The 26,657-nt window shown below is 41.6% G+C and overlaps 1 protein-coding gene across 4 annotated transcripts in view; it reads right to left on the reverse strand.

The window, feature by feature from the left end:
- Positions 1–26,657, reverse strand: part of LEF1 (lymphoid enhancer binding factor 1) — a 96,429-nt gene that overhangs the window by 34,919 nt on the left and 34,853 nt on the right. For all 4 annotated transcript variants that reach the window (XM_084625879.1, XM_084625880.1, XM_084625877.1 and 1 more), the window contains exon 5: positions 4,199–4,331. In XM_084625879.1, coding sequence (XP_084482005.1) covers positions 4,199–4,331 — 133 coding nt within the window. The remainder of the gene's footprint in view (positions 1–4,198; positions 4,332–26,657) is intronic.

Raw genomic sequence — 26,657 nt, forward strand, 5'->3', positions numbered from 1 at the left:
TACTTCATCTCTGAAGTGTTGCACTGAAACTACTGACAGAGTCTTGAGCAAGTGTTCTGAAGAGCCAAATGAAACAAGAAAAACAAAGCATTTTCAAACAGGCAGCACACCAGAGCTAACAGCTGAGGTAAATTGTTACTTGTACATTTTTCACTGGTTCCCTTATGAATTTACAGATTTTGGAAACTTGCTACCACAGAGGATCAGTAGTTAATTAAGAAGCATTTTCAGGCCTGTAATGGTCACACTTGATATGATTCATTTGGCTTCTGATTGTCACTCCAGCTCCAACTAAGCTCTTCATCAAGTTGACTCCTGTGGGCTCCAAGGTCAATCTGAGTTGCACTAGTAGTGTTTCATGGAAAAAAATAAGAGTCCCATGAGAAGTGATCCATCAGTTCACATTCTCCAGAATACAAAATCCTACAAATGTAAAAATCACCTCAAGATTAAAGCTAATCCTAGTCCCAGCTGGGTCTGTGGTTTTCATGTTTTACCTAAAACTCATGCTCCAAGGAGAGAAGGAATTATGGTTAGAGGCCAGAGAGACATTGGTTTATTTAAAATGCGTTTCAGGAGGAGGGGTTTGGAACAGCAAGAATTGCAAATTTAACGTCACATGTTAAATCAGCTACTTTAAATTCTATATTAAATATTTATATAGGGACACTCTAAAGGTGAAAGATGGAACATTGTGATCTTTACTTTGAGACTCTTATTGTTGATATTTTGACCATAAATGGAGATTTAAAAAATCAGTTTAAGATTAAGGGATTTAAAAGGGTAGGTTAGAAATCTTAAAATTGTTTTGGGGGAGGGGGTGAGCATGGCAAAAATGTCACCCTAATGATGTTGCTGCTACTCTCTCAGTTTTGAGATTTCAGTAGGAGCTGAAATGAACAATTTAAGACCAGAAACTGAAAATTCATCTATGTTAAATTCATGGTTACAGGAAAAGTGATGGCTGACAGAAGAGAACTTTCATTTGGCTTATTCCCAGAGTACTCCATCTCCTTTTTACAGATTCTATAACAAGAATTGCCATACTGAGTGAAAACAAGCCCAGTGTCTCGCCTCTGGAAATGGCCAATCCCCAATACTCCCAAGGAATAAGAGACCACTATATTGTGTACAATCAAATTGCTCAATTTTACATAAGGGGCTGGTGCTATTCCTTCCCCAAGCCCTGAAACATGCGATTGGATTGCCCTTATTGAGCTAACATACATGAGTTACTCCTGGTCCAAGCTATTCAGCCCTTTAAGGACTACAGCTTCAGTATAAAACATGTTGATCACTTGCTGTATGGCAGTAAAATGCACAGGCTGACTACATACCGTGTGAAAGTGGTACTTTCAGTTATTTGTGTGAAATTTACTGACAGTTTGAGGGACCCCTTGTTGTCATATGAAGGGACGGCAAAAAGGAAGGACTGCTCTCCTTGGACAATGCCTTTGTGCGTGTGAATAAACACATAGCAAAGAGTAAGTTTTGTAACTATTTACTAACCCTCAACTCCCAGATGATTCACTTTAAAGTCAGGCTGCACATGCATGAAAACTGAGAAGAAATACTACATGATAGCCATTTCTCCAGGAACACAACAAAGCTCAATGGCAACCATTAAAATCTCTGCCTTTAGTTAAGAATGATTTGGGTGTGGCAAAACCAGTTCAAAGCCAGCACAACTCTTGCCAATTCTGTACCACATGTTCCCAGAACTCATAATACAAGGCACCTTAAAAGAAGAGCATAGCAAGAGCCAACGGTTTGCTGAGCAACACACCTCTATTGCCAGAGGCACACCAAGTCCCACAGTCAGATGCCAAGGTCTAGCAGAGCTCTGAGCAGAGGATACCCAGAAACTAGGATCTGAAGCAACTCATTTTATCAAGTCCTCAGATCAAAAAGTAACCAGGAGGTATGACACAAACACCAAGGGAAGCATATAGCAGCAAACATTCTTGTAGAATGACCAGATGTCCCCAGTAAACTTCATTTTACTAGGTTCTGGTGCACGGATTGCGTTTAAACTGGGAGACCTAGTTTGACTAAAACCGTGGAATGTGTGTCACCTCAAAGGCCTCCAGCCTTCTCATTCATTCCCACCTCCAGCAACCTCTCATCTGCTCATCAGAGGCATGAGCACTGCAACATCCCCCAGTTCAGTGAGAATAGGATCTATTGCCTTGCGTTAAGGGCAAGAGAGATCTGGCAAGTAGGGAGAAAGGACCGACAACAACAGAAGGAACCAAAATAAATAAGGGAGGACTTTGAGCTAGGGCCTATGGTGGGGACAAGAGGAAAATAACTGTAGCACAGAAGTGCAAATGAAAAGCAAATCCTGGCTGAAGTCACAACATTTTCTGAGTTACCATGCCATTTCAGTGCTGTGCACCCGATGAGCCACCACAGGCTGACAACTCTCTGAGATAAGGGATAAAATGTCAGTGTCATAAGGGGGAGGAGGGCGCATCAGAGCAATGGAATGGAGTAATTTGGTTGAAAGTCCCTGAGGAATTAATTCATATACATATTGCTCTCTGGGCATGAATGCAGAAGGTAAAGACTCACAAGGCCATCAGAGTCAGTACTATTGTCCACGTAAAAGGAGCTGGAGTAGTACACTGGTCTATACTTAGTTGCCCCAATACTTAAATTCTGACTATCTCACAGGCTAGACTTTTAGGAGTTGAACAGAAATCACACAGGAGTGTGACTGGTTCTTGGATACAGTCCATTGATATTGTTGGCATAGGAAGGACAATGAGCACGCAAGGGATACATGGGATGAGTTTCGAAAACCTCCCTCAAATGGACAATACTGACAAGTAGTCAACCATTTTTCTAGAAATAGGCTTGCACCAGAACCCCAATCCAGACAAACCAGAACTCAATGGACCTTCACATTCTAGCTGTGCAGCTTGGCAGTCCTCCAGGCATATACAAAAGAGTACTGAAACCAAGGGGTGCAACAATTCAGCCTATAGATTATGCACATAGCCAGACCCCTACACAACCTGAGCCAGCTGCCACCTGTCCCTTCACAAAGCCAAGTCTTCTGCCTTTGTTTCCCCAGTATAGACCATGACCATCACAGACCCAAGGGAGCAGCCTCTGAGCAGGCCCTCTATGGAGGGCCAGGAGCTCTGCTTTCTCTTCTCCGGTGGTACTGGCTACCCTAACATCCAAGGGAAGCAAGAGACTTTTCTACAGCCTCCTAACTACCTGTTTTCATAATCATAGAATCCGTTATATCTATGCCTCTGTTGCTTCATCTACTCAGCTACCCTGGCTCCTGAATCCTCTGTTCTTCTTTACCTATCTTCTGCTCTGGATCACGCCTCCACTCTCCCCATCTTTACCTTGTTCATCATTGTGCCTCTGCGTCTAGCTTCTACCGACCTCGCTTGCTCCTTCCTTGTCCTTGCCAATCCCCTGCCCTCACCACACCACACCCCCCTCATCTCCCCTCTTGGGGATCTCATTGGGAGCTTGTTTCCTTGCTCTCAAATCCACTCATCTGGTTTTGGTTTTGAATGTTTTACATGCACAGAGAAAGAGTTGACATCCTAAGATGCACAGTTCAACTACATGCCTAAGATTCTGTTATACTTACATTGCCTCAAATTGTGTGTTCTGAAAACTACACATATATTACACAGACCACTACTCTATTAAGGTAGTGGCAATAAGGAGAGAAAGGGAACAGAGAATCTTCCTCTTACATGGCACTACATTTTGGAATATGATGAAATACGTAAAGGAAATAAGGACATGAAATACAAGTTTGACAAAAGAAGGAACTTAAGGTTTTAAATATAGAATTCAACTCACCTTCCTGGGTCTCAAATCACTGACATTTCCTATTATGCCTGTATACTGCAATACCTGGGCACAACAGGGGGCGCCAAGGAGATAATTTTTTTTTAAATCATTTTAAAATATTTTTATGAGCAAAATAAGGCAAAGTGGTAAAAATGTGCATTATCCTCCAACTTTAAACAGCCAGGACATTTATATGACGCAAGAATAGCTGTCCCATACTAACATGTTACATGTCAAATTTCAGAGGAAGATATTTTGCTTAATTATGAGACCCTCGAAACCAGGATTTACAATAGATCCTTTGATATGTTGGCAGGCTCCAGGGTACTTGAGCTCCAAAAACAGCATTGACAGTTAGAAGTAGCCTCACCTTGTTTTGAGTTGACATCTGAGGGGATGTGTGAAGGGTGTGACCCTGGTGAAAAGTGCTCGTCGCTGTAAGTGATAAGTGGCGTGAGAGGGTGAACCGCATGGGAAGGCTGCACCACTGGAACCTTATTTGACTGCAAGAGAGTAAAAACAAGCAGCATTAGTAATAATTCTCAATTCTCTAATGGTTTTTTTCGGGGTGGGGGGGAGCGGACACTCACGGTAACTTGTTTTTAAAAGATTCTTATTTGTATTACTAACCATATTTAGCCTCCTTGCTCCTGAACATACAAAGCATGGAATCTTACCTGCTGGGGCAGAGTGCTTTTGAGGGGGATGAGACATGACAGTCAAGCTTGTAGTGGCAGCCTAAAGACTGTTGGGGTGGACCAGATAGAGAGGGTGCTGAAGCAACAGCCAGGAAGTGGCTATGGTTAGAGAGACAGCTGCAGCTGCTCTTGGGAGGCCTAGTGGAGTGGGAAGAAGCAAGAGGAGGAGCTGACTAGTAGGAGGGCAAGTAGTCCACATAGTACCAGAATAGGACCAACTTACACAGCAGAAATGAAATTACAGGAAAGCTCTACACCACCAATTACAGTTTGCATTTCTTTGGCCTTGAACAGTGAAACCAGTCTGATCAGTGTCATTTTTGTTTGAAGTCACTGTCTGGTTCTTATGCATTAATACAGTGCTATACTGTTGAAAATTTCCAACACTGCTGGGGTATCATCTCCTTCCTTCTGCCCTAGCCCTACCTCCCCCAAAAGAGTCAGGAAATTTTAAATACATATTTCAGTTCATAGCAGGGAACAAAACAGTCCTCCACAAGAGAGTAATTTAGGGTATAAGGAGTTGACAGTGTCCCTTTAACAAACTAGGTTGCTTATGAGCAAAACATACCAGCTCAGTTTCTGGAGAAGGGTGTCAACCTAAGCAGCAGGAGTCTGGTACTATTTACTAAGTTTCTAAGAACAGAAAAGTGCTAAAAATGCCTGAAGACCAGTATTGTCATGTTATGCTCCCAACTCGGTGTTGGGGGCGGGGGGAACCCACAGACATAAAACAAAACACTTGTATTTGATATTTTATACAAATTAGACACAGCCATTAAAAACAAAAGTGTTTGCCTAATACATGCAGGAGTGCCCTGAAGCTAAAGAAACACCACCAGCAGTAATTCTTCTCACAGCCCAACATTATCCCCAACTCCTTACAAAAAACACAAAACTAGAAAACAACTGTTTTGGGGACTTATGTGCACGTTACCTATTTTCCTATATTTTACATCCTCATTCCTCGTTTCTCATAGCAGGACTATGCTATAGTAATTCCGGCATGTAACAGATAGATTACTCATCATTTCTACCCCAGAATTCAGTCTGCTGCCCCTCTGCAAAAATAATTATGCCACAAACAGAGGTTTTTAATTAAAAACGAAGAAAGTCAGACAAAAATGCTCTTAAAGCTCAGCAAGGACACTAACTGCCAAATATTTGGAATTAAGAGAAAAAAATTAAGAGCCCTTTGAAATGAATTTTATTTGAATCCTAATACTCAAATCCTGGCATAATAATAGATTTTAGGACTATATTTTAAAGCATAAATCAAGGATTTCTTTAGACTTCTAGAATGAGAAGTGGTAAGTGGATAACTAAATTTAAAAAAAGGCTGATAAAAGTGCATGCAGGAGTGTGGCTGGGAACCAGTGCAGTATTTTCTGCTTTCCTTGTTTTCAGAGCACCACCTTAAGGAACTTGCATTAGAAGGCAGTATCTTCTTAATGTCTGACCTATCCCTCCAGTCATATAGCTCAGAATCTAGTGCCATGATATTTTGCTAAATTATGCTATCCTTGCTCTCCTCTTAATTTTACGGTTTTCAGCACAGATTTGCTTTCCTGTGGGAAGGAGATAAGAACCTCAGGATTTTAATTTAAGCTTTGGCCTTGTCTTATATTTTGCAAGATGGAGAGAGAAAGCAGCGCTAGTAGGTGTTTTAAAGCCAACAAGCATTAGGTCCATTTTTATAACCAAATAATAGAAGCAATATGAATTTTCAATAATATGAGGAGTTCAGTTCCAAAGGTGATCGCTCAGACTGCTGTTCATCCCTCCTTTTTGTATAAATTAAATAAAATAGGTGCCAAATTTCAGATGATTTGCAAATCATGTCTCAGTCTTTAGCTGCAAGATTCGTGCATTGACTCTCCAATCAGCAGTTACTTTAGCTAGCTTAGTCAGTGTATTGTAGGTCTGTAGATGCGTTGACGTCACACACATCAGTTAGGCAGTATTGATTGTTCAAGTTTGGTAACTAACCTTTTGTACCATGTTGAGTATAATTAGTCTGCATGTTCCACAGTAGCAGGGTTACTCACGAATTAGTTTTAAATATTATCCATTTATGCTTTTAGTTAGCCCTTCCTTCTATCCTCTAGGTCTTCAGCATCCTCGTGACTTATTTATTTAAACATCTTATTTCACACACCATGGACATCAGGTTATCCAGCGTGCCTGCCACCTGCTGCTTTTAAGTGCTTAGAACAGGCAGAGCAGGTTGTTTACCGAGCCCCCTCTCAAAAGCAGTGAGGACAGCACTCAGTAGCTTCTGTAAGAGGAATGGTGGCATCAGTCCACTTCCTACTGGATAGATGTTTACACCAAAAAACCAGTAGCCGGCATGGATGGCAAAGGCCCCAAGGACTGAATGGACAGACTACTGAACAATCCACTCATCCCTAGAGATTGTACCTTGTATATGAGGGACCAGACACTGGTGATGGGACTGTGGGGATGGGAACTTTATTACCACTGCTTGTGCCATTACCATCCTAAGAACAGAGGAATTCTCTCTAGACCTCTCCATCCAGCTCTACCAATGAACAGAAAATAAGAATCAATGGATACTCTTAGAAGTCTGACATTCCGAGAAGTACCAGGTCAAAAGTGATCTTAATTGGCTGATCCATGCATAGATACCCCTTCAAGTCACTGCTTACCAGAAGTTGCATTCTGGTAGTGGCGGTGTTTGAGACCCCCACAGATCAGAGGTGGGCAAACTATGGCCCGTGGACTGTCCTGCCCAGCCCCTGAGCTCCTGGCCGGGGAGGCTAGTCCCCAGCCCCTCCCCCGCTGTCTCCCCCACGCAGCCACACTGCTGCGCAGGCAGCACTCTGGGCAGCGGGGCTGCACACTCCTGCAGGGCAGAGTCGCAGCGTGTCTAGCTCTGGCCGGGCAGCGCGGCTGCCAGACATGCTGCTTTGAGCATCATGGTAAGGGGGCTGGGAGGTTGGATATGGGGCAAGGGATCCCGGGGGGCAGTCAGGGGATGGTGAACAGGGGACAGGGGGGGGGGGGAAGTTAGATAAGGGGTAGTGTCCCGGGGAGCGGTTAGGGGACAAGGAGAAGGGTGGTTGGATGAGTGGGGAATTCTGAGGGGGGCAGGCAGGGGGCAGGAAATGGGAGGGGGTGGAGGCCAGGCTGTTTGAGGCTCGGTGGCCTCAAGCCAAAAAGTTTGCCCACCCCTGCCATAGATTCAGATTACTTACGGCAAGTAGCAAAGATGTACCCTATTCTACAGATATCTAGATTTCATTTCAAATCTGAGCACTGAATCAAACTCTGCTTGGAAAGTTTCATGTTAAGTGTCAATATTTTTTTTAAAATGTATTTTATCAATGTTCTTCAGGTGATCACTGAGGAACACCAACGTTCCACAAACTCATTCAGGGAAAGGGATTCAACCTGGGCTCGGCTTTCATTAAAAGCCTTTTGTAAGTCTGGTACTAGCGGAAGAGTGATACTGTGCTTTTATTCATTTCCCTCAATCTTAAGGTCCCTGACTGGGCTCTCCAGGGCATGGGCCCTCATGGGCTGATAAATCTGCCAGAAGCAAGGGGCAGAGAGCAATGCAAGTCACCCAAAATCTCCACTCTACTGAAAAGGCCAGAGTCATCCGACCTGCTAATATAATGGGATAGGCCAAACATTCAATCAGGCCTTGTCTAAATGGGTGGGAAAGATTCAGAACAACATGAATGAATATAAACGGATACAGTTATGCCACTATTATCCCCCATGTAGACACTTTTTCCAGGATAGGAGAGGGCCTTTTTTCAGTTCAGGTCACATATCTATACTGTGTACAGCTATATTGTGGTAGCAAGCTCTCGGTGCCTCTTCCAGCTGGGTTCTTATAGAGCCCTGATCAGTTTTAGAGCTGCCTCTCTCCTGGTGAAATTCCTGAGGGAGGACAACTGGTACAGGTTTCTAAGGAGAGGGAAGTGGAGTTACAGAAGTGAAGTTTGCCCATACACACACACAGGGTGTTTTAAAGGGGCAAATTTATATTTGCAGGTTATGGCATTTTATCATTATGCGCTGCATCCACCCCCTTCCCCCCCCACAATAACCAATCTAACAGAGGAATATTATAAAAGTTGCTGCCAAGTCAATTTGCTTAAGCAGGATTTGTATCATGTTATAAGTGTTATCGCTTAATATTGTGGTTAACTGCAATTAATCCTGCTCATGCTGGAAAGCCAGAAAGGTTATGTTTTTCACTCAGAGGGTCTCCTTCCCAGAGTGTGTTTTATTCATGTATAATGTGACAAGACAGTTAGAGGGAGGGTGGGGGGAAAGGGTGGGGAATGTAGATTTTTTTTTCTTTGCAAAAAGAGAGGACTAGCTAAAACATGTAGGGAATGTGTTGAGTTCCAGCTCTCTCCAGGCCACACTCGAAGGTAATAGGATGTTGTACTTAAGAGCATCAACAGACACAATGGCCACAATCTAGGTCACGTAGAGTAGGAGAAGAAATCAAATAATTTGGTTTCTTTTTGTACAGCTTGATAAAGGAAACCAATCTTCAACCATTTTAGAGATTAGTTTCCCTTTATCAATCTGTATTATGGACTGCGCACATCAGCCTTTCCCCAATTATTCTATGAAGTAATGTATTTTACTGCAAAAAGACTTGAGCAATTCAAATAGATCTGAACCTAGAGACTATCACAGTTTGGGTCACAGATACTGTAAGCTCCAGGAAATGGGGACTATTTATGCCTTCTATGTTTTGCACAGTATTCAGTATACACTCAACAACTACACAATTTAAAAAATAGCCATTGCTACCATATGCAAGTTTTGAGGTTTAGTTTTTTATACTGCTGTGATACTTTCATCCCAAATAATTTACAAACTTGGAATCTAATCCTGTAAACCCTTAATCATTTTTTGATCAATCCCATTGAAGACAATGAAACTATTTGAATGACTATGGATCACTTCGGTGGTGAAAGTTTCAGGACTGTTCCTATACAGGAAGTTGAATCCCCCATTGAAATGCAATGTTTGGGTAAAATACCATAAAGCAGTTTCTGATGAAGTTCTTCTTATAGATTTGTCTTTTAATAAAATCATACATATGCTAAAATGGCTCCTCACCCAACTCCCAGATGGCATATAAAACAGACTGAAGCCTATGTATTTGGGGGAAAAGTGAGTAGTTAAGCATGTTGGTGTTTGTATATACACAAACACCCATTTCATCATTGTTTTGAAAAATATAGTTGAACGTAAACTTTCCTCAAATTCCACAGAAAATTTAACAACTGTTTTGTATGTCAATCACTGTGTACCGAAAAAAATTACATGCCTTTTAGGAGAAAAGAATCAGTCCAGACTTACTGAACAAAATATTTCCTTCCACTTGTGTTCAGAAGAATGCTATAAGACACATACATAACCTCATCTTTGTGCAAAGGGTGGAGGATACCCTCCCATATGACGACCAGCAAAAAAAAAAAACCCTCTCAAAGAAGCAGAGGGTCACAGATTTTCAAACCTAAAAACCTGTTATGCTTTAAACTACCTTGATGTTATACCAGGTTTATGAACATTAAAGGTTAATTAGAAAGAAACACTGAAGTCCATTAACCTGAGTGTGTGCCAGTTATGCTCTCACTGACCAAGCTCAAAAGGGCAGTCACCCTGGAACAGTTAAAAACTAACCCTGCTCTTTAAGGTTGAACAGAGTCATGTCACTGGCTCCATCTCTGTTACATAACAAAAAAACTCCAGTGGAGCATGGTGCTGGCACACAGGGTCTCAAGTATGCGGTGTGATTTTCAGAATCTCTTTTGGAAATAGTAATGTACATGGAATAGCTGGTACTTACTGAACTCTCTCTGGGCCACTTCCACACTTCATGGAAGTTTTGCCATTACCTGTGGCTTCACAGAATGATGCATTATTATTTGTTACTAGCATAGTGCTAACAGACTGCTAGAGACTTTGCAAGCAGGTAAGAAGGTCCCTGCTCCAGAGAACTTGCAATCCAGACTGAGAGGTCACAGCAGAGCTGGCTGGCCTGACAACCAAAGAAAAACACACAAAAACAGTTTAGCTTAACTGTGTACGCTAAACTCCTCTTACATCTTGAGACCCCTCCTGGGCATTCAGCCGACACTGGTCAAAAATTACTAGTGAAAGATTGGATGTTGCCTTAAAGTCATCCAAAATGTTACAACTGCACTATTTCCACAAATGAAAACCAAAAACATGTTTAATAGAAAAAGTAAATGCAGCCACAAAAGAAACCACAATTTTCTAGTAGGATCTTTCCCATATACAGAATGTCAGCTTAAAAAAAAAAAGTTATGAGTTTATGATCAAATGCAGAAAATTGTTAAGAGTTCATACAAATGCAAACAGGTTTCCTGGCTGATGGCTTTTTCTTTCAGAGACTACTGGGGCTTTATTTACTTTAGACTAAGAAGTCTACCATGATGATATTACTACAACTGGAATTTCACTGCTGACAATTTCCAGCAAACACTCCAATGTAAGAAAGGCTTTAGAGAATATATGCCACATGTTTGCGAAAAGAAGCTAAGCCAAGGTTTCAGGAGTGAGTAGTGATTTTAGGTGCCTTACTCCTTTGGGGCCCAACCTGAGATGTCTCAGAGGGGCCTGATTTTCAAGCAGTGAATGCCCAGGACTTTCTGAAGAGTGCATTTAAAGGTGCTCCAAGTTGAGCAACCAATAATTGGGATATCCAAAAGTAGTCACTTTTGAGAAAAAAAAAATCTTGGTCATAATTTTCACTTTCTTTTTTTAAAAAATCTTTGGATGAGCACTCTTCCAACACCACTTAAGAATACATTCAAATCAATTAATCTGAGAAGACTTTGGGGGAATAACAATGCCATATATTAGATTCAGTTTAAGCTCTAAATGTTTTTGTTCTATTTTTAAAGGTCTGTGAAGGAAAAATGATTAATTGAAGCTTCAGTAAAAGCTAGCAGCTGTAAGATATCCTATATGCAACAAGTGTGCAAAACTATAAAAAGCCCAAGACTGAGCTACCACAAAAATGTTTGTTGGTTAACACTAGCGATGAGTCAAGCTGTTGTGGAAACTTGCATTGAGCTGAATGGAGACTCTGTTCCACCAGGTGCTGAGAGAAAGATATTAATTTAATAATCTTCCAAAGGGCTCTTGTATCCATGACGATGAGGTGTTAACAATTGGACAAGGAGTTTAAAAAAAGATACAACCTGTGATCCAAACACCATGAGCAAAAGTGGAGAATATTGTGGTAATAAGTGGACTGATTACTCATCTTCAGTAAGGTTAAATTCATGCTGTCATCCCCATTCATTTCAATGGTAGTCACTGCAGGTATTAAATGTGTATATACAAAACAGACTCCAACAAATAGTAGGATGGAGTCGAATCAAGTTCCCAAATTACCTTTGCTGTTCTGGGCTGTACTAAACTGCTAGGTAGCTCTGATATTTTATTCTTGACATCCCTACCACCACCCAGCATCTGTTTGCACACTAGAGGGGCTTTAATCCCAATCTTTGTTTGAAACCATTTTGGAGAATCCTCATAGCTCTTCATTTGACGTGATCCAGACTGACCTGATCTCAGCTACACAAGTTTCTGAAGTGCAACCATCAGTAATTACTCTGATTAGTTCCCTGCCTCTAGGCTAAAATAGCTCAGAACCTCAGCCACTGGATGGATACAGTAGCATCACAAAAACGTAACAAGACTCAACAAGTCAGGAGTATAAAAATGATTTAAGAGTAAAAGATAGCCTGCCTGTACTTTACACAGAAAGGAAACACCAAAACGCAACTGTTGCACTGGCTGATTTTTATGTTCTGTTAAAATACTATCTGCGCTCTACTTGTTTCATGCTGCTGTTAAAAGATGAAGATACTGTTATTTAATACAACAATTATATGAACTTGCTACAGTGACACAGAATTTAGTAGTACACCTGTTTTATAGCCTACCTCTCCAACCCTATCCCGTTGGAACCTCTTAGACCACTCTGCTTTTCTCAGCAACTGTAGAATATTTCATATATCATTTATTTTCTCTTTTTTTCAAGCAAGGCATGTTTATGCAGATTAAGTTATAATTACAGCTGAAACAATAGTCAGTGAAGTACTGTTACTATGTTACACTCACAAAATTCATGTACCAGGGTGAAGCCACTTGCCGGGGGGGGGGTTGGGGGGCGGCAAAAGGACCTGGAAATCTATTAATTTGATCCCCAACCAAATTAAAAACATTCGGTCATTATCAATGAGAGGCACCACACCCTGCCTAGCAAATTCATGTTCAATATCCTTTGCAGGGAATATTCATACTTTATTCCTGAAAATAGAGTTGCTAATTTTTTTTAACCAACCCAATATTTGACACTTTAATGAAAAGTTTAATAAATAAATAAATAATAAATAATTTGGAAAATTTCAGCTAGCTCCTCCAGAAAAAAAAAAAGCAAAACAAAACACTGAGAGCATTGCTAACATAGCAAGTGTTTTAAAACTCTCTTGAAACGAATGGAGACCTTGTGGGAGAGCGATCATCTCACCGGAGAAAGATTTGTGGGGGGGGGGGGGGGGAGACATCTGTCACTCGGTATCTAATTTAGTCAATTCCAAGAGCGAGTGTTGTGCTCTGATATATCAGAGATTAAAATTATTTTTGGTAAGGAGTATTTAGCAGATCAAGAGAGGGGCAACTCCAAAGGCAAGGGAAATTATCCCAATCTTCCCATCAAAACACTGACTGAATTGTAATGGATTAGCAAATCCTTAGGTTTTTCCATATGAGGACTGTTCTTGTTCTAATAAAAGTAGTTTTGAACAATGTAGGAAGTGACGAGCCTAAAAGACCTTCAGGAGCTTAGCCTCCCATTGCCACAAAGGTTTTACAGGCAGAAACAAGACTTAACAAGTGGGTGAAATGAACATGTGGACTGGGTGGTGGGTGGAGAGGATGTGGGTAACAAGAATAGAATGTTTTAGCATGAACTAGCTACATGTAGATATAATAAGATGATCAGTGTCATAGTAATTGAAACTCACCACTTTCCTAGCAGGTATTAGATAGCAGCTTTATGGGGACATCATGGCAGAGATGTGGCAAGCTTGAGATATCTAAAGTTCAAGTTATTTTCCCTCCTCCCACCTAAAAAAAAATTTTAGGACAGTAATAATTTTTATATAGAATGAACACTAAACATCCTTCTCTAGGTGCTTGCAGAATGAGGACTCCTGATCTGACTTGCAGAGATTATTTTAAAGAGACAGAATAGAAAATAATGCTATACTCAGAAGGTATGGCAGTCTCTGAATTACTGCATTGAGTTTTGATCACCTGACCGTAAGTAAACAGTAGCAAAGATGAAGAGGACCAGACAAGGGCAACAATGATTAGTGATGCAGCAAGAACTAATGGAAGGGGTGTCCACACACACACACACAGTTAATATAAATATACCCTGTTAGGAAAAGAGTCACTGGTGGCTTCAGGAAAGCATTCAAAGTTGTGAAAGTCACTGTAAAACCTGACCCAGACCATCCTTTTGCCCTGCTTCATAACATGACAAAAAGCCACTTCCATAATGTATATGTATAACTAAAAAGGAAAATGTTTAAGTGCATCAATCCATGGATTTGCTATTACAGGAGGGCAGAGTCAAATACTGCAGCCACTCTGAAATAAGGGATTGGTTAGTTCTATAAAAACTGAAAACGAAATCTCATGCTTTAGGGGATAAACTGATCGCCTGCAGAATCAGAAAGGAATTCTTGTGCAGTTGCTGTCAGTCAGGTAAGTTACTGGAGAGGGGTGGGGGAAGAGAAGGATTATGCTCTGAATTAGGCATTCACAACAGAGGCAGAGGCAGATACCCAACTTGGACAAAGGAAGTGGTCTGAAATGGTATGGCAAATCCTATATTATTCTTATGCAGAGGACATTGTGAGGGTGCAGTAATTCTCTTCATTCAAAGGCACTAACAGCTCATTTTGTAAATGAAGTGCTACACATTCAGTATCACTCTCCACTTGGAGCTTTATGCAAGACAAGATAGGAGCTGCAATAGCATGGGAGACCAAAAGGATGGGGGGGGGGAGCTGGGGCCGGGGGGAGAAACCAGGACTAGGCCACCTGAGCCAAAAACAGATGACCAGTAGGGGCCAGAGAAATGTGCTAAAAATCTCCACCTTATTGCAGAAAATTCCTGCTGTTGCTAGGGTGCAGAAGAAAGCAACTAGTAACGAATTTAAAGGAGCCAGTTTGTCTTCTAGCTGTCCCCTAGTTCCTGGGCAACCCTGTAGTAACTGGCCATAGCCGCAACACGTGGGAAGACAGTCTGGGAAAGCAGCAGCCAAACAGATGTTTTTACCAGTCACCAACGGGCTAAGGGGGCAGACAATAAGGAAAGACACAGAAATGCCCGGGGGGGAAGGGGGGGATTTAATATGTTTAATATGTGGATGAAGAGGATGGGAAAGCCCCCCTCCCGAAAAATGGGGATGAGGGGAAAGCAAGGGTGACAATTTAAGAAAGGCAGGTTGTGGGAAGGGTTGGAGGCAATAACCCTAAATTTGTATTTTGTGGCCCATCAGCTGCATCGATTTCAAGGCCAGAAGGGCCATTATGAGCATTTAGTCTGACTTCCAGTATAACACAGGCCAAAACCCATTAACTTCTGTTTGAGTTATACCATACATTTTAGAAAGAGAATATATCCAGTCTTGATTTAAAAAGACTTCAAGTTTGGAGAATCCACCATGTTGCAAAGTAAGCTGTTCAAATGATTAATTACCCTCCCTGTTAAACAACATGCACCTTATTACTAGTCTGAATTTGTCTGGCTTCAGTTTCCAACCACTGGATCTTGTTATGTGCTTTCCTGCTAGAAAACTATTATACCCCTGAGAGACAGTGTTTCCAGCATGGCCAGTTCAGAGAAACCTGTGGGTCTGCAGAGTGTGACATGAGATGGGTTACATTAGTAGATTTAGATTTGCTTGCTGTTGGTATGCTTCACAGTCAGATATTTTTAAATCTGGCAGAATAGAGTTTGCTACACATTCGCCAGGGACACAGACCAGCATACAAATCAGAGTTTTAAGCATAAAAAAAATGGAGCAAAGAGCTAGAAAATAAAGGCAACACATAAGCAGGAGGAGCAAAACTTAAGTGCAAGCCAGACTGCAAAAAAGAGGTTCATTCTGTAAGGTCTACGTAGTTAGAGCATATTATGAGAAGAGAAGCATGGGAGCAAGCAGGGGAGCATTCCTTTCTTCCTTATGTCAGGATCCTGAACTCGACCATCTCATGGTCACTGCCTCCCAGGTTCCCATCCACTTTTGCTTCCCCTACTAATTCTTCCCAGTTTGTGAGCAGCAGGTCAAGAAGAGCTCTACCCCTAATTGGTTCCTCCAGCACTTGCACCAGGAAATTGTCCCCTACATTTTCCAAAAACTTCCTGGATTGTCTGTGCACAGCTGTATTGCTCCCCCAGCAGATATCAGGGTGATTGAAGTCTCCCATGAGAACCAGGGCGTGCGATCTAGTAACTTCTGTGAGTTGCCGGAAGAAAGCCTCGTCCACCTCATCCCCCTGGTCCGGTGGTCTATAGTAGACTCCCACCACGACACCACCCTTCTTGCTCACACTTCTAAACTTAATCCAGAGACTCAAGTTTTTCTGCAGTTTCATACTTGAGCTCTGTGCAGTCATACTGCTCTCTTACACACAGTGCAACTCCCCCACATTTTCTGCCCTGCCTGTCCTTCCTGAACAGCTTATATCCATCCATGACAGTTCTCCAGTCATGTGAGTTATCCCACCAAGTCTCTTATTCCAATCACATCATAATTCCTTGACTATGCCAGGACTTCCAGTTCTCACTGCTTATTTCCCAGGCTTCGTGCATTTGTGTATAGGCACTTGAGATAACCTGTTGATCGCCCCTCTTTCTCAGTATGAGGCAGGAGCCGTCCCCTCTCACGCGCTCCTGCTTCCTCCCGGTATCCCACTTCCCTCAGGGCTTTGGTCCCCGGTGAACCTAGTTTAAAGACCTCCTCACTAGGTTAGCCAGCCTGCTTGCGAAGATGCTCTTCCCTCTCTTCGTTAGGTGGAGCCCATCTCTGCCTAGCACTCCTCCTTCTTGGAGCACCATCCCATGGTCAAAGACTCCAAAGCCTTCTCTCCAACACCACCTGCATAGCCATTCGTTTACTTCCACGATTCAACGGTCTCTACCCAGGCCTTTTCCTTCCACGGAGAGCATGGATGAGACCACTTGCGCCTCAAACTCCTTTATCCTTCTTCCCAGAGCCACGTAGTTTGCAGTGATCCGCTCAAGGTCATTCTTGGCAGTATCATTGGTGCCCACATGGAGAAGCAGGAAGGGGTAGCGATCCAAGGGCTTGATGAGCCTCGGCAGTCTCTCCGTCACATTGTGAGTCCTAGCTCCTGGCAAGCAGCAGACTTCTCGGTTTTCCCGGTTGGAGCAGCAGATAGATGACTCAGTCCCCCTGAGGAGAGAGTCCCCGACCACCACCACCCGCCTCCTTCTCTTGGGAGAGGTGGTCATGGAACCCCCAACCCTAGGACAGTGCATCTCATGCCTTCCAATTGGTGGAGTCTCCTTCTGCTCCCTTCCCTCAGACGTATCATCTGGTCCACTCTCCGCATTAGTACCTGTGGAGTTCAGGATCCTGACACAAGGAAGAAAGGAAAGCAGCACAATGTGGACCCTGGACTTCAGAAAAGCAGACTTCGACTCCCTCAGGGAACTGATGGGAAAGATCCCCTGGGAGAATAACATGAGGTGGAAAGGAGTCCAGGAGAGCTGGCTGTATATTAAAGAATCCTTATTGAGGTTACAGGGACAAACCATCCCGATGTGTAGAAAGAATAGTAAATATGGCAGGCGACCAGCTTAGCTTAACAGTGAAATCCTTGCTGATCTTAAATACAAAAAAGAAGCTTACAAGAAGTGGAAGATTGGACATATGACCAGGGATGAGTATAAAAATATTGCTCAGGCATGCAGGAGTGAAATCAGGAAGGCCAAATCACACCTGGAGTTGCAGCTAGCAAGAGAGGTTAAGAGTAACAAGAGGGGTTTCTTCAGGTATGTTAGCAACAAGAAGAAAGTCAAGGAAAGTGTGGGCTTCTTGCTGAATGAGGGAGGCAACCTAGTGACAGAGGATGTGGAAAAAGCTAATGTACTCAATGCTTTTTTTGCCGTCTTCACTAACAAGGTCAGCTCCCAGACTACTGCACTGGGCAGCACAGCATGGGGAGGAGGTGACCAGCCCTCTGAGGAGAAAGAAGTGGTTCGGGACTATTTAGAAAAGCTGGACGTGCACAAGTCCATGGGGCCGGATGCGTTGAATCCGAGAGTACTAAAGGAGTTGGCGGATGTGATTGCAGAGCCATTGGCCATTATCTTTGAAAACTCATGGCGATCGGGGAAAGTCCCGGACGATTGGAAAAAGGCTAATGTAGTGCCCATCTTTAAAGAAGGGAAGGGGGAGGATCCTGGGACCTACAAGCCAGTCAGCCTCACCTCAGTCCCTGGAAAAATCATTGAGCAGGTCCTCAAGGAATCAATTCTGAAGCACTTAGAGGAGAGGAAAGTGATCAGGAACAGTCAGCATGGATTCACCAAGAGCAAGTCATGCCTGACCAATCTAATTGCCTTCTATGACGAGACAACTGGTTCTGTGGATGAAGGGAAAGCAGTGGACGTGTTGTTCCTTGACTTTAGCAAAGCTTTTGACACTGTCTCCCACAGTATTCTTGCCAGCAAGTTAAAGAAGTATGGGCTGGATGAATGGACTATAAGGTAGATAGAAAGCTGGCTAGATTGTCGGGCTCAACGGGTAGCGACCAATGGCTCCATGTCTAGTTGGCAGCCAGTATCAAGTGGAGTGCCCCAAGGGTCGGTCCTGGGGCCGGTTTTGTTCAATATCTTCATAAATGATCTGGAGGATGGTGTGGATTGCACCCTCAGCAAGTTTGCAGATGACACTAAACTGGGAGGAGAGGTAGATACGCTGGAGGGTAGGGATAGGATACAGAGGGACCTAGACAAATTAGAGGATTGGGCCAAAAGAAATCTGATGAGGTTCAACAAAGACAAGTGCAGAGTCCTGCACTTAGGACAGAAGAATCCAATGCACCACTACAGACTAGGGACCAAATGGCTAGGCAGCAGTTCTGCAGAAAAGGACCTGGGGTTACAGTGGACGAGAAGCTAGATATGAGTCAACAGTGTGCCCTTGTTGCCAAGAAGGCCAATGGCATTTTGGGATGGATAAGTAGGGGCATTGCCAGCAGATCGAGGGACGTGATTGTTCCCCTCTATTCAACCCTGGTGAGGCCTTATCTGGAGTACTGTGTCCAGTTTTGGGCCCCACAGTACAAGAAGGATGTGGAAAAATTGGAAAGTCCAGCGGAGGACAACAAAAATGATTAGGGGACTGGAACACATGAGTTATGAGGAGAGGCTGAGGGAACTGGGGATGTTTAGTCTACGGAAGAAAAGAATGAGGGGGGATTTGATAGCTGCTTTCAACTCCCTGAAAGGGGGTTCCAAAGAGGATGGCTCTAGACTGTTCTCAGTGGTAGCAGATGACAGAACAAGGAGTAATGGTCTCAAGTTGCAGTGGGGGAGATTTAGGTTGGATATTAGGAAAAACTTTTTCACTAGGAGGGTGATGAAACACTGGAATGCGTTACCTAGGGAGGTGGTGGAATCTCCTTCCTTAGAAGTTTTTAAGGTCAGGCTTGACAAAGCCCTGGCTGGGATGATTTAATTGGGGATTGGTCCTGCTTTGAGCAGGGCTTAGGACTAGATGACCTCCTGAGGTCCCTTCCAACCCTGATATTCTAGGATTCTATGATTGTGAACAAAGAATGAAGGGGAAAAAAACGCAGAAAAAATGAGTTGATAAATACTAGAATAACCACCACCGAATTGGCCAGTTTAGAGTAGCTACTGCATTGGTTCAGATTGTGCATCATATAGAAACAGCAAAATTGCAGAAAGGTCACCTGTAAAGAATTTTTTTTTTAAAAGAGAATTTGTGCCATTTTGCAATCATCATGCTTCTTATTTATTAATTGCTTTAAGATTTAAAAAGAATTCGGCCTTCTTTGGTTTTGCTGGATGACCTCTGGTTGGGGCAGGGAGAAGAGGAAGACTATCTCAGATATGTTTATTGTGAACTGACACTTAAAGAGACATGCCTTTATTGCATGTGTTCAATAGGCACTGGAGTTAAATGAGTGATTTTAAAAATAAAAAAGTTTTGAACATCTTGATTAGAAATTCATTGCCATATCAACTGTTATTATTAGGCACTAGGACAATGCAATCAACAAGACATTCATTCTCTGGAAAATGTGTATTTACAATGTAAACTACATCACATTAAAAATAGTCCTCATATCTAAACATTTATCTTTCATTTTCATCATATAGCATAAATTTCCAGGAAATGCTCTGCAATTTGAACACCGATTAAATAATTTACTTAAAAATCCAGTATTTTTCACTAGTGATTCCTTTAGTTTTGTCTAGTCTTAATATAGTTTATATTACAAAAGACATAAAAAAAACTATGTTAAAAATATCAAGGTTGCAAAGTCAAGCACTCAAGTTAGGAAATGTCAGAATTAATGTTGCCCGTGCATCCTTAATTCAGCCCCCTTGTACATGTGTTATGAGAGTCTCTTTAATTACATGTCACACAAACCTGTTGTTTCCACAGGACTCATGGGCAACTTTACTTTTGGCATTTCATAGTTTGAGTTTTTGACTTTGAAACCTTAACATTATGAACAAATTTTAAATTTTATTTCCTTTTTAAAAAAGGACTTAAAAATGTGAAATTATGTGGAATCTTTTTAACCCCCAATTTGGGTCAGAGTTTGGATCCTTGGATCTGCAGCACAGTCCTCTGCCACTCGAGAATAAGGAGTAACTGGTAGCAGTAGTAGGGGTTTTATCCTCTCTGTGAAGGAGCCACTGCCAGAGGGTTTCACAGTTATTTCCTTACAGCAGAAGAATTTGGAGACTTGGGACTCCTGGGTTCAGTTCCAGGTTCTGGATGGGAAAGTGCTCTAGTGGTTATAGACCCTTCTGTCCCTGTGACCCCATCTTTCCACACTCCCATTCTGCATCTTTCCAACTCCTCCCTTGACCAACCTTCCCCTCCCCATCATGCGATTGGCAGATCCCCTCATTTCAAGGTGGTTTGACCTCAGCTCACACCCTGTGTCCTGGGCTTTGTTATTTTTATTGTCTCAGAGGAGCACAGTTCTCTTGGTTTATAGATTGAAATTTGATCTTCAGAGCAATTAATGGACCAAACTTCAGAAACACTGAAGATTAGGACTGAAGACAAACTCGCATATGAAACTGCCTGGAAACCAATGCAGGGGACTGATGTCCTTCCTCACATGCTTTTTATGCTGCTTCAGCACTGCTGCCCAGACTGGATTTGGTGAAGTAAGGATGTGCACTGCATGCAGTGGCAGGAAGCCAGGTACTTTGCTGGGTGCCCTATCCCAATGATCATCACCACCCTGTGAGACAAAGGTGACACTGTGGCTATTCATGTCCCTATGTTCAAGAGGTTAAGAGGCTGCAAGTTTTGCATACTGTATATAATTTAATTGGTTAGTAATAAGTGTCTTGATAATCTTTAGACATTAAGGTAGAAACATTTTCAGGGCTGTCATCTTCAAAGTCTTGGAGTCCTTCAGTTTAGGATAGGATGGTTAAACAAAAACCCCTCAGACACTAGAAGCTGGTCCAGCAACAGACAGTTCACATTAAGACAATAAGAGGACTACTTCTGAAACTCCTGGTGTCTTACAATGATACATGGTATTGAAACACTGTGGGAGAGTAAAAATGAATGTGCAAAGATTCTGCTAATTTGTATTAATCACTAGGAGATCCTTTACAGATTGCTTATTCCACATGATCTAGTGAACAAAACAAATTTAAAATCAGATGCATCACAAAACATACTTTGCTCATTTATTTTGTCAGGTGACATTTAAATTTACAACATAGCATGTTATAAATGTTTATATACTATGCTATATAAATATCATTAAAATAGTAAGGACTGAAGAATTCTGTAATGAGGTCTCATTACAGAGAATGAGGTGAGATTAGTAATAGTATTGTTTTTCTTTGAACAGCAAATTGTCAGGTTTATGGATTAGAGGGGCCTTGGTTTAAAATATGCAAGAATCACAGAAATTGGAAATATTCCCCAGTCCTGTCTTTTGTCCCTGCTTACAATGCAAAAGTTCTTGTGGTTCAGAGGGGTGTTTATGCAGACTGTGTTTATATATTTGAAACATCTCAAAGTAAAAAATGTATTCACTATGTTTGAAGTTGTGATTTTTTTTTTTAAATCAGAAAACCAGAGACAGGCATCACCTACTAACTTTTAGCCAAAAAGCACAAACAACACTATACAAGCTATGCTATTAAGTGTAGTGGGAAATTGTTCTCAAGTGTTCTTGCCTTATTTCAAAATGGAGTCACAATCTCAACAAGCCAAAAACACTAATTCTTATATTGGAAGTAATAATGCTTATAGAGATCAATACACAAAAAGCCAAAGGAGCAAACTACTAACTGCAGCAGCTGCTCAGTGATCAGACTTTGCTTTTACTAAGTCTTCTTCCCTGCAATGCCTTCATTACTATTACACATTTTATATTGCAGTAAAACTCCTGGAGAACCACCAGATTAGGGCCCCATTGCGCTAGACATTGTGTAAAAGCTTACAGTCTCTGCCCCAAAGAAATTGAAATATATAAAAACTCATGACATAATAGGTGGGTGGGACCTTTCCCCCCACCACACTGTTGCTAACTTCAACAAGGTGCTACCAGACACTGGTCTTTTTACCACCATCTACACTTGCTCTGAGTCTGCCACAGAATACATGTCCACTTGAAGCAAAGTACACAGACCCTTGATTATGTGGTGTAGTGTCACAAGTCTCAGGATCTTGTTCAATGTAGTTAACATGCTGGTCACATAATATACAAAAAGGGAAGAGAAGCAGAGGGTCAGTTTATTGAAATTCAAGACTTCTGTAGACATTGACCCTGCATACTCTCAGTGGGGAAAAAATAACTTTTTAAACTAACTTTGAGTCCAGTTAAATCGTATTAACAGATTTATCCAATAATATGCAAATTTGGGTTTAAAAAAAGTCTTAAGTCTCAGCTCTAAGTGATTTGACTTCTCTGCTGATAGAGTCTGCTAATGGCTGAAGATTTAAAGCATCAAGTCTTAGCATACATCAGTGCAGACAACAGTCATTTATTGAAGGTAAAAAAGTCATCTCATTAGACATCCATCATTGGATATGGTCACGATGGTCCAATGTCTTCAAATAAAATATTCATTTTAAACTGAAAAAAATCCACTACAGGTATAATGATTACACCAAAAGCAGCAGTTTAACAATGCAAGCTGCAACATATCTGGAGGTAAAACATCTGCAAGTACCTGAAATTGTGCCTTCTGTGGAATAGTTCTACAGAATTTAACAGAAATTAACACAACAGGGCCCTACTGCAGTTACTCTATTAAAGAAATCTCATTTAGACAGGTTATTTGAATCTTCCTACAGAATTTTATTGCCAGGATTAATTGTCTAATAAATGATATAAGAATTTGTAAGAACTGCAGAAGCCTGTTGAAAAGATGTGGCATTTGAGAACAGGACTCTTCTATCAGAGCCCATAATTCAATTGTGACAAGAATAAGATGCAGATTTGACTTGATTTGTAACCACATCTTAATTATGTTTATAAGAGAAGAACAAGAATAATTTGGAAGAGTTTAGGTACTTTTCTATGTAAAGGGCATTCAAATCTACAGGTAGAAGACGACTTGTAACCCACACAGTATATATGGGAACTGACTGTGGCTAATAACTTATTCAGATGCCAATCGGAAGACTAACTGAACCCCAAGCTAGCTAGCTTTTTCCTAGATGCCCAGTGCTTTTAACCATCATCAACATGCCATCTCTCCACCACATGTACAAATATGAAATGCTAATGAAAAGTAACAAGGGAAGTCAATGGGATTAGCATGCTTAAAGTTAAGTATGTGCTTTGCTGGATTGGGGCCAGTACACTCAGCAATTTTTAGAGAAGATTCTATTAACATTTTCATTTTACATGTAAAGGAGATGCTTCAGTATGAGTTTTCTGTGAGTATCAGTCAAGTACTGAATATCCCCGACACATATCTGAGCAGATCCATGAATTTGTTTGTGCAGGGAAGAGAGGAAAGCAAAAGAGAAAAGGAGAGTGGTTTGAGGAGGATTCACATGTGCACACACACACACACACACACACACGTACATCTTTGCTCGTGTGTGCAAAGATCAGAATTTTTGCAACAGTCTCCAAATGCTAAGGAAGGACTTGATTGAGGCTTGCTTCACAATTCAGCAGCTCAGACTTTGGATAGACATCTGAATGCTGACCTGCTAGCGGTTTGAGATTCGTCCATCATTACTAAGAATACATCTCCAAGATTTATCGAGTTAATTAAGAAACATTACACAGCTTCAGTACTCAATAAGTCAAGTTTACAGTACTTTGGAAAGTGAAAACTTGCACTCTCTCAGCATTACTGAAACCAAAAAAAGGTCTTTTAATTGATCTTAGCATCTGTTTAACTTGCTGTAGGAGTCCATCTAGTTTACTATGTATTACTTCCTCTTCCACACTGACCAGATGAACGCTCAGGGTATTAATCCTGAGGGTGATCTGGACTGCTTTTCTAGTCGCTGTTGCTTAGGTTTTACAGAGGAGCCCAAACTGCACCTCAGGCCTGTGACAAAATGAACACTCTTCTGTCTATGTTTAGGCATTGACTATGCTAGAAAAAACTACCAATGGTTGAAAACTGACTCTCACAGGTCTGCTCAAACTATTTTCAGTCATCACTAGGAGTCAAACTGTTTTTCAAGGCAAGAAGAAGGGGTCCAGAAGACCTATGTCATACATCTATTAACTAAGGATAAAATCAGCACAGACTGAGCCTTAGAAGCCCCGACTCCTCACTGCTGGCAGTTGGACACTCCTGCTGCTTGAATGCCATACCTGCATGCTAGACCATGATCTGCCACATCAAGCACCTAGAGGGAGAGGCATGAACAAACTTCACAATAGCTGAGACTGCAGCAATGCTTCTTCCCAACCTTTCCCTCCACCCCACACCCAGTCATTTCATTCGGTTACTCCTGAGCATCATCATCCAGCTGGCCAAAAGGCTTTTTTTTTTGCTTTTTTTTTAAAAAGTTGTTGGTATGCACAACAGAGGTGATGCCTTTTAAATCCTATGTAGGACCTTCCTGTCTGCTGCTAGGCTTAATTTTTTATTCAAGAGCTGCCTTTTTAAATTTAAAGGAGAAAAAATATTTTAAAAAAGTTTGAAGAGTTAAACAATTCTAACCTTTGCTCACTGTAAAGTAATCCTGTATACACTTGTCTGGCATATAACCAATACAAGGTCTTTTTGCAAGGTTTAGTTTTTTTAATTCACGTCTTTAATCAACACTACTGGATGTAGTTCTGTTGTATACAGACCTGCTAGCATTAATAGATAATTGCAGACTAAAGTCAATCCTTCCGAACTCTTTGGAACATTATAAAACATGAATTATGCTTTTAAAATTAAAAAGAGAGAGAGACTTCTGAAGTTCACCATTATCCTTCCATTACAAATGGCTCTTTCAATTTTTCATGCAATTAGCACCTTCCCCTAAATACGTGAGGAGGATGGATGATTTTCAATCGTAACTGCTTTCCTCCTTAGCAGTTTATATACAAAGACCATAGTATCCTCTGGGGAGAAACAAAAGCATTATATTACGAGGGGCACATTGCAAAACAATTTAATCAGACACAAAATTAGCATGTGTCAAAACAGCTTTTTAAGGCAATAAACTGTTAAGATTCCCCCCCCCCCATCTCTCTTCATGTCACACAGAGCTACAGGAGATTACAAAATATAATCTTCAATAAGGGATATTCTTGCTTTAAAAGATTCTCACACTTCTTCCTCATCACTAGATCTGGGTTCTCACAATTATTCTATACATTAAAGCAGAGCCATTACCACCAAAAGGAGTTTAAGGGTTCAGGATTTCTGTCAGCTCTTTCATTTGTTCCAGGTTAAAAAGTTTAGCACATAAAAGGTCTTAGCCAGGCTGAGATTTGAAGGAGAGAAAGAAAAAATAAAAACAAACCCATGACAAAAAAAAGAAAAGAAAAACATACAACCAGCCCAGCTTTTAAAAAAAAGCTCAACAAGTGAGAAAGTGTTCTGACTGGCAAGCAGGCACCGCACTTTTATTCATCGTCCCATCCCCTACAGCCTCTACTAATATCTTGTTTTGACAAAAAAGTGAAAAGATATTTTAGGTAGCACAGGAAGCAAGAAATATTTGATTGCCTGTGGAAAAAAACCAAGAACTTTTGAAGGTCTATCCCCTCAGGGGACAGAGAAACAGCAAAACTAAGACAATTACTGAGTCCAGGAATAAACAACAACATTCAGAACAGGAATGGAGGGGTGCAAATCATAAAAAGTGCCAGCTCGACAGGCTTAGAGACTTAAATCCAGTGTAAATTTCACCTTGTTACTCTGCCAATAAGATGACCCACCATGAACCCAGACAAACCACCTTTAGTGGCAATAGTACAGTTCACTTCAATACTCATCACCAGGTCTCCTAGACCTCGGTCTATACAAGGAAGGGAGTCTGCATTAGATGAACCGCTGGGTTCAGACAACATATTTCTTGTCAGACCGAACTCTCAGCTGTCAGTGTCCTTGGCTGTCTTAAAAGCCAATTCGAAAGGTTTTTCTTCGGGGTTGTTTGGTTTTGTTTTTTTGCACTGTAAAACTGTATTGAGACCCACTCATTTCCCACAGGCCACTGCATAGCGGTCACATAGCAAAACATCAATATCGCGGTGGAGTCTGGTGGCCAGCCAAGGTAGAGCCCCATTCATAGCGGTCACATAGCAAAACATCAATATCGCGGTGGAGTCTGGTGGCCA

The sequence above is a fragment of the Lepidochelys olivacea genome, assembly GCF_965140295.1.
Source record: "Lepidochelys olivacea isolate rLepOli2 genome assembly, chromosome: 4".
In the NCBI taxonomy this organism is placed as follows: domain Eukaryota; kingdom Metazoa; phylum Chordata; order Testudines; family Cheloniidae; genus Lepidochelys; species Lepidochelys olivacea.